Source organism: Cryptococcus neoformans (genome assembly GCF_000091045.1).
Source record: "Cryptococcus neoformans var. neoformans JEC21 chromosome 3 sequence".
Lineage (NCBI taxonomy): Eukaryota > Fungi > Basidiomycota > Tremellomycetes > Tremellales > Cryptococcaceae > Cryptococcus > Cryptococcus deneoformans.
Genome location: NC_006685.1, coordinates 1,171,201 through 1,178,700, shown reverse-complemented (window position 1 = coordinate 1,178,700; position 7,500 = coordinate 1,171,201). Strand labels below are relative to the sequence as shown.

Genomic DNA, 7,500 nt, shown 5'->3' with positions numbered 1-7,500 from the left:
TACGATGTTAAACCGGCCCCAGAACTTTTCTTTCCAACTTACTATTGATCAGGATGTTGATCCATCTTTCATTAGATTCAATCACATCCTTGAGCTCTACAGCCTCGTTTCAGCTCATGTTGTTCTCAGATACGTAAACTCTTAAGAAGGCTTACTAGCGATTCCCTCTTTGGTGCTCATGTCTGCCTGTACAGGAATAATGCTGCCTGGGCCCTGGGATGGGGCGGCCGTCTTGGCTGCTTCCTGAAGGGGCTCGAGTCGTCGACCGGTAATGTACACCTTGCAACCATTCTGCGCAAGAGCACCGGCGGTGATCAATCCGAGACCCGTTCCACCTCCAGTCACTTTAGATCTGTTAGCATCAGGACAGACTTTGGGGGCTTAGTAATGGGGATATTTACCGATGGCAACCCAGCCGCTGACATCGAAGAGCTTGTTGACGGTAAGGGCATCTGTGCCGAAGACCGACCTGGCGAGAGAATGGCTGCTGCTCATTGTGTGGTTGATGTGTTGGTGCTGTCAGTGTAAAGGCTGCAAGATCTTGCGGACAAGATGTACATCGCAAGGACTTATATTATATAGGGTGTGCAGTGGAGGGGCCCTAGATTACTTCAATAATTAACTGTACATCGGGGCCGGAAGATCTCCTACTAAGTTTAGTAGAGGACAGCAGAGTCGTGGCGGTAATTAATTTAAGAGTTATCTATTCTCACTTATTATCTTCTTCTTCCAGCGGCGCCGCATTCCGCCGACTGCCGAAAGGGTGCCTTTTCGGCAAAATCACAACTACTGATTCCCCTTCTCTCATATGACGTCATTACCGAAACGAAGTCTGGCATATCGTCTCTCAATCCTCAAACATGGACAGAGAAAGGTAGAAGTGCAGAATTGTTGTGGAAAATAGATGCGAACCGCCAAATACCAGGAGCTAATGCTGTCAATGTTTATAACACAAGGTCAGCACGATCTTGGCTACGCTGCTGCATATCATCACAAACAACGGCACAGCACAGCACTATTATACTTGTCATTCTGATCCTTCAATCTCAGTACCAACAAATAGGATTAACTTTCAGCAGCTTAGACTATGGTTCATTGGGTCAATTACTTTTCAAGCATTGCAATCAACTGCTCCAGCAGAACTCACTCTGATTAAGCAGATAACCGCCATCGACGACCAGCTCTCTTCCAGTGATGTATTGATTCTAACGGCAGAACTTAGTATGCAGACAATCAATCAATGAGCATCTCACGATACTCACAGAAAGAAGGCTAAAGACGGTTTGGGCATAGTCAATTGCATTTCCAGTCCTACCCAATGGCGTGCCCATCTTGTCTTTGAACTCCTTGCTGGGCTGGGTGTCATCCTCGGTATACCCGGTCATTCCCTGAGTGGATTGTCAGCATAAAATGATGCAGACTAAATGATGTACACCAGGCATACCGAAGGGAAATAGCCAGGGCAGATCATATTGACTCGAATTCCTAGCTCTCGTCGAGCCAATTCCGTAGCCAACATACGAGTGAGAGCGATAGTAGCACCTCTTTCAATTATCGTCAGTCTTGTCTATGAAGTCATGGGGGTACTACTCACTTGCTCGAGTTGTAGCTGAATTGACCTCCTTGAGAGGTAACGGCCACTCCACTGACGGAAGCAACGTTGATGATGTTACCAGGCTCAGAATAGTTACCAACGCTCTTAGCAGCAGCCAAGAGAGGAAGGAAGGCGAAGGAAGTAAAGTAATATGAGGCGGTGTTGATTCGGTAGGCATCAAGCCTAGATATAGCGTTACAGATGGTCATTTGTGAAAGCAAAGCAACCTCGACTTACCAGTTGTCAAACTTCTCTTCATCATACATGAACTTTGACAATCCCTCGGCAGTCTGCTCGGCCTCGTCAATCTTCGGGGGAGTGATTGCAACGCCGTGGTCTGGAACAAATTCAGCGACTATTTCCATATGACAGCAATACAACATACTGTTGATGAGAGCATTCAACCACTTTTCCTTCGAAATGATAGTCTCCTTTACCTCTGAAAAGAGTTCAGGGTCAATACCATAGTTGCGCATATGGAAGATGGAATTTACCCACTGTCGATATCCTCCTTCTTGCTCATGTCGGCTTGGAGTGGAATAATCGTCCCCTTACCTCCCTTAGGCGCGGCAGTCTTCGCAGCTTCCTCGAGAGGCTCTAATCTTCGACCAGTAATATATACTTTGGCGCCATTTTCAGCCAATGCACCCGCTGTGATGAGACCGAGGCCAGTACCACCACCGGTTACTAGATTTTGCTGCCCATCAGCAGTCGCATAGTATGTGGGCAAGAAACACATTCACGCACCCAGGACGACCCAGCCATCAACGTTGAAAAGCTTAGAGGCAGACAGTCGGTCGGAGCCGAAAACAGTTTTAGCGAGTGCGTGTTCACCGTCGCTCATTTTGTATGATTATGAGGAAATATTTGTTTGTATGAATAGTAGTGAATGGCAGTAAATAAGTGCAGGCGACTTCTGATTGTTGAAGAAAGCGTTATGCGCCTGTTAATAATAGTATGTGTTGGAAAAGTTGCTCGTACTCGGGAAGAAATAATATTTTATATCCACCAATCCATCATACAGCAAGAGCAAATTATCCTCAATCCCATCATCATCACGGGATGATGAAATGATCAGTCATATTATTCCATATAGCGGATGGTGGATTGCTGACTGATTGATGAGTGAATGACAGAATCGTGGATTGATGATGTGTTGTCCGCCGATGAAGTCAGAAGCAAGCTCGTGAGATCGACGACGATCTCATCCGCACGACGGAAAAGGTGCCCCACATACGTATCATACTTATATACCACGCACTTCTTTCGTCATTCAACTTTTTTTATGGAGTTTTTCTTGCAATTCCTGCTCCACCTCATCATAGATAGTTGCAGCCGAACCGAACATATTTTAAGTCAAGTCTGGATTGTTCCAGCAAATCAAAAATCATTTATCATACATAACCAGGAGTCTGTGGATGAGGAGGAGGTCCGCTCTTCTGCTGTCTGATAATACTGGCCTGCCTGGTTGCTGGCTAGCAAATTTGTTGGATTACCTGATAAAAGCACCATGACGACATAAGGCCAGCTATCAGCGTCCACTACCAGCTACCAGCCTTACATAAGACGATGTTGCCACTGCGATATACATTATGAATGAGAACTACTACCTTCCCGCACACTCCTCTTCTACTATGTTTCGAAAGTAGACCTAGGGTGAATGATGATAATGATATGTATGTCATAAACTGTGTTCGATTGATGAGCTGGCGGATGCCTTTAAAAGAGACAAATTGTCTTAATAACAGGTCGATCATTGTATGTTACCTGGAGTTCGACTAACGTCGAGTATGGAGGTATAGTCAATATACGTAGGATTGGCGACCGCGTCATAACAGCAAATGTTAATACATGTTACCACTCAACTCTGCAGGTACAATAACATCACTTGTATTAGTATACTTGAGGAGAAACTTTATGTTAGCAGTGCTGTGCACTTGCCACACTTGATTGGTTCTTTTATCTTGAAGGTATTCCTGAAATCCGCTGAGCTGAGCCACAGTTGAGGCGAAAAGTGGGAGTAGACAATACGCAACGACGGCGGTGTCGTTCTACTACTAGTCAGTTAGTGATCTATGCCAAAATGATTATACTGTTGCTGTATGTCAGATCATTGGCAAAGAGCGGTGGATGATGCCGGTCCACACCCCACCAAAAGGCCTGAAGAACCGAACATATGATTGAGAGAATGAATTCAAACATAATAACAAGGGACCGTTTGAAGACGCCTCTTGACAAGAACAATCGCAAGGAATCAATTATAGGAGCGAGGTGCATCAGGTCATAACCTGAGAAAGCAAAACTCCAACGCCCTACCGATGCCCTGCGGCGGATGAAGATTTTGGCAATTCTTGAGGTGCCAGGACAAGATCTTGTAGATGGCTGACTAATTGATATCAGTGGGCCATAGGACAAAAAAAGGGCTGAAACCGCCCCATACAGAGAGATGATGGACAGGCTGACCTTTCGCGCATGAGTTCAGCAGCAGCAGGCTCCGGCAACAAGAAACTGCTGCTCTCTTTTACGTTGCCATGTCACACCTCCGTCATACGTTTCCGAATGTCGCGAATTTTTATATCCAGATTTTGACCTTCTTTCAGAAGCTCTTGGCGTTCTTGCTCCAATCTTTTGGCCAAGAATAAGCGACACTGTTCAGCCAGAGAAAAACGGATACTAAGTACGCACTGTACGATCCTCGCGCGCATGGCTCGTTCGTGCGGAGGTGGTCGGCTGTCGTCTACTTTTTCAAGCTCCTTTGAGAGATAATATTCCTTAATTGCAAGACCGCCGTAGAAGGAGACTGAAAATATTAGACAGGGCAACGGCGTTAAAGATGCCTGAACAAAACTGATAAACGTACGAGGCACAACCACTATGCAGGAGCCCAAGAGAATTTTATTGACTTGTGATAGTCGCATTATCAGGCTACTTGGTGCTTGGTGCAAAGTGATGATGATGTTTGTTTGTTTAGTGCAGAATGAAGGATAACCCTTCATAGGTAAAGCATCTGATTTTTTGATTCTCGACAGAAAGACAAGAAGTAACTGCTGGAACCCTGGAAGCGAAGGGACGTCGCCGCAGACGCGTCCGTTGGGTTATGTATTATTGGACGAAAACACGCGAAGGAAATCGACCGTGTTTGCTATTTCGTTTTACGTTCGCTTCTTTATCGTTGTACCTTCAACACGCAGTCCACCACAAAAGCACGAGAGCTTGTGCCCCAGGGGATCCTTCAGCTCAGCCCTCATGTCTAGGAGCACCATGTCTCGCCAATCCAATGGCGATTCCACCCCAGCACGAGATCTGCTCTTACCGCACCCCGCCGAGGATTTGTCGGCTGATGATGATCTCTTGTCATGGGTGCTTGTTGACCAGCTCGGTTGCATGCCAAATACAAGGCTTGGAGTGCATCCTCAGCAGGTGAAATTTGTGGGGCCTCCATTCAAGACTGATGAGGTGTTGAACATTGTTAGGGAGGTAAGTATCTAACAGGTCTTACACAGACATGCAGTGACTGATAGATTGTGGCCGTTACTGTAGACCGTAACCAAAGGGGACCTGAACGGGGCTATGAAGCGGCTCCAAGAGTAAGTGTCCGACAATTAGAATGATGCTAAATGGATAGATTTTGGTTGTTTCAACAGCATCTGCAAAGTAAGCTTACGACGAACCAGAAGGAGCGTTTCATCCAGTAAGTTGTCGGTGTTCCATTTGAGAAACTGCGATTACGCTGATTATGTCCTTTTTAGACATCTACGTCGGTACTTGCTGTGTCTCCAGCCCACATCTCGAGTGGAAATCCACTTGACTTCTCGTTATTCTTTTGCCACAGGCCATACAGAACTTGCTGTATTTGCTACCCGTCCTCTCGCCCGAGGCCTAGTTGTTCAAGAGCTTCAAGGTAGTGTCGTACCACTCCCCGAAGAATGGCGTGAGGAGATGGACATTGGCGATGACTTTGCGGTTGAAGCTGCGGAAGAGTCGGGCTCAGAGAGAGACGAGGAAGAAGAAGACGTCCGCTCAGAAGCATTTACCTCTACCTCTGGTAGAAGAGGGAAAAGCAAGGCAAAGGAAGAAAGTAGACGGCAAGGCCAAAGAAGAAGCGATAGGACAAAGAGAAGAGATTTCAGCATTGTCTGGTCCGGGCTGAAGCGGTGCTACCAACTGTTCTTGGGCCCAGCGAGATTCTTGAATGTGAGGCATCAAAAGGGTACATTGCGACTGCACGACTTTAAAACTGATGGCCTGTAGCACGACTGCAATCCAAATGTCGAATTATTGAGACAAGGGAACTATGTCACCTTTCGCGTGATTAGGCCAGTGCGAATTGGAGAGGAATTGACCACGTTTTAGTGGGTTTATATTACCTTTGAATGGAAACCTAAACTAACGATCACGGCTTCCAGCGGTGAAAACTATTGTATGTATTTCAGTCCAAACCATACATGGACTAGATCACTGACATGCCGGAAACAGTCGGTAAAGGGAATGTAGAATGGTATGTTTCCTTTCACCTCCCAAGCCGTAGCATGCTAAAGTCTGCGTCCAACTAGTCTTTGCCTCACCTGTGAGAAGAATCATCACGGTGGCTTTACGCCGAAGCCAGAAAGCTCGCGGCGTACTTCTCGGCATCTATCCCGTGATTTCACTGCGGATCCCCCTTGCGTAAGAGGCAGATCATCGGTATCTCGTTCTCGAGAATCGATAAGTACTGGGCCTACTTCTTTGAAACATGAAACAGCAGTCAAACAAGAGCCATTCTCCGATGATGAGCACGAAGTATCCATTGGGTTATCAACTGCGCCCTCACTCTCTACGGAAGAGGAATGTGATACACCTATCGACAATGTCTCTAATACCCCGCGTGTCGCCTCTCCATTTGGAGAGAGTCTTGCTTCGGATGTGGACTCAGTTATTATGCCACCGCGCAGAGAGCGCTATGCACGTAAAGCTGCTCAGAACTCTAAATCTTGGCTCTTGTTGAAGGGCCGAGGGCCAAAAACCGACATAGACGAAGATCTTGCTTTTGTAGGAGGCGATGAGGAATTTCCACCCGACTTTCCACGGTGCGCCACATGCGCCAAGCCTCTGAGCGATCAAATATGGTACAACGGAAGATATTTTGATCATTGTCAAAGGTACACTTTTATTAACGTTCTGTTTCTCGTTAATTGTAGTGGTGATAGATTGCTGACTGTCAATCAGATGTGTACGCCATGCGCTTGTGTTCCAGCTTCCATGGCCAGCCCACAAGCCTCAAGAAGTGCAGGAATATCCTCCAGCCTACCTTATCCCTCCCGGTTATATCCCTCCAAAGATTTCCACCGTTCCTCTGCCATCGCTAAGCAAGAATAGGCTGCCCCCTCGTGTTAACGTTATTGCTACCTCCCAGACACCGCCCAGAGCGGGTAATTCAATGGAAGATCGGGCGCACCGTCTTCGCAAGCAGATCGAAATAGAAGAGTTTATTGTTAATTCCTTGCGTGAGGCAGCCTGGTCCGTGCAGGAAGCAAAAGAATTGGCACAAGAGGCCAAAGAAGAGGCAAAAAGGAAGAAAAAGGAGGAGAAAATGAGATTGGACGCCTTGAGGATAAAGGGAAATGGCATTTGGCAGAGGTACGAATATGTTGACGAAGAAGAATTGAAAAGAAAGCAAGAGGCAATGTGGCGTGTGGAACCTGGGACCACGAGGAGGGGAACAGTCAGGAAAATCCCTCAGGTCGAGAACAGCGATGGGAAAAGGGACAAGCAAACGGGAAAGGAAGCCGAGGGTACAGTTGCAGTTATTAATGACGAAGCTCGCGCAAAAAAAAACGAGGAAAAGAAGAGGAAGAGGGCTGAGGAGAAACTAAAAAGAGAGCAGAAAATGCGAGAAGAGGAGAGAAGGAAAGAGGAGAAGAGGCTCA

General features: G+C 46.7%; 4 protein-coding genes across 4 annotated transcripts in view; 1 reads left to right on the top strand and 3 right to left on the bottom strand.

The window, feature by feature from the left end:
* The window catches only part of CNC03740 (conserved hypothetical protein), a 1,608-nt gene extending 1,010 nt beyond the window's left edge, over positions 1 to 598 (bottom strand). Inside the window, exons 1-3 of the mRNA XM_569607.2 lie at positions 402 to 598; positions 156 to 344; positions 43 to 96 (exon numbers count right to left, since the gene is read on the bottom strand). Coding sequence (XP_569607.1) covers positions 43 to 96; positions 156 to 344; positions 402 to 495 — 337 coding nt within the window. The 5' untranslated portion in view covers positions 496 to 598. The remainder of the gene's footprint in view (positions 1 to 42; positions 97 to 155; positions 345 to 401) is intronic.
* Positions 599 to 934: 336 nt separating this feature from the next.
* Positions 935 to 2,821, bottom strand: CNC03730 (conserved hypothetical protein). Its single transcript, XM_024656786.1, has 10 exons — positions 2,576 to 2,821; positions 2,342 to 2,510; positions 2,093 to 2,281; positions 1,980 to 2,033; positions 1,832 to 1,931; positions 1,595 to 1,777; positions 1,445 to 1,544; positions 1,263 to 1,388; positions 1,148 to 1,205; positions 935 to 1,085 (listed from the first exon to the last, which is right to left on the bottom strand). Exons 2-10 carry the CDS (start codon positions 2,436 to 2,438, stop codon positions 1,081 to 1,083), a joined length of 912 nt encoding a protein of 303 aa, XP_024512418.1. The 5' UTR covers positions 2,439 to 2,510; positions 2,576 to 2,821; the 3' UTR covers positions 935 to 1,080.
* Positions 2,822 to 3,038: 217 nt separating this feature from the next.
* Positions 3,039 to 4,615, bottom strand: CNC03720 (expressed protein). The gene is made up of 4 exons (XM_024656785.1): positions 4,455 to 4,615; positions 4,280 to 4,394; positions 4,058 to 4,219; positions 3,039 to 3,976 (listed from the first exon to the last, which is right to left on the bottom strand). Exons 1-3 carry the CDS (start codon positions 4,588 to 4,590, stop codon positions 4,129 to 4,131), a joined length of 342 nt encoding a protein of 113 aa, XP_024512417.1. The 5' UTR covers positions 4,591 to 4,615; the 3' UTR covers positions 3,039 to 3,976; positions 4,058 to 4,128.
* A 144-nt stretch (positions 4,616 to 4,759) lies between these two features.
* CNC03710 (hypothetical protein) overlaps positions 4,760 to 7,500 on the top strand; it is a 4,053-nt gene continuing 1,312 nt past the window's right edge. Inside the window, exons 1-9 of the mRNA XM_024656784.1 lie at positions 4,760 to 5,071; positions 5,135 to 5,181; positions 5,220 to 5,285; positions 5,344 to 5,788; positions 5,846 to 5,946; positions 6,001 to 6,014; positions 6,071 to 6,092; positions 6,148 to 6,732; positions 6,800 to 7,500. The exon at positions 6,800 to 7,500 is cut by the window's right edge and continues 668 nt beyond it. Coding sequence (XP_024512416.1) covers positions 4,841 to 5,071; positions 5,135 to 5,181; positions 5,220 to 5,285; positions 5,344 to 5,788; positions 5,846 to 5,946; positions 6,001 to 6,014; positions 6,071 to 6,092; positions 6,148 to 6,732; positions 6,800 to 7,500 — 2,212 coding nt within the window. The 5' untranslated portion in view covers positions 4,760 to 4,840. The remainder of the gene's footprint in view (positions 5,072 to 5,134; positions 5,182 to 5,219; positions 5,286 to 5,343; positions 5,789 to 5,845; positions 5,947 to 6,000; positions 6,015 to 6,070; positions 6,093 to 6,147; positions 6,733 to 6,799) is intronic.

Coding starts and splice junctions, on each gene's coding strand:
- CNC03730 (XM_024656786.1), bottom strand. CDS start 2,438: ATGAGCGACGGTGAACACGCACTCGCTAAAACTGTTTTCGGCTCCGAC. Junction 2,034..2,092: donor CAAGAAGGAGGATATCGACA/GTGGGTAAATTC, acceptor AACTCTTTTCAG/AGGTAAAGGAGACTATCATT. Junction 1,545..1,594: donor TTCAGCTACAACTCGAGCAA/GTGAGTAGTACC, acceptor GATAATTGAAAG/AGGTGCTACTATCGCTCTCA.
- CNC03720 (XM_024656785.1), bottom strand. CDS start 4,590: ATGAAGGGTTATCCTTCATTCTGCACTAAACAAACAAACATCATCATC. Junction 4,395..4,454: donor CTGCATAGTGGTTGTGCCTC/GTACGTTTATCA, acceptor TAATATTTTCAG/TCTCCTTCTACGGCGGTCTT. Junction 4,220..4,279: donor ATGCGCGCGAGGATCGTACA/GTGCGTACTTAG, acceptor CTTGGCCAAAAG/ATTGGAGCAAGAACGCCAAG.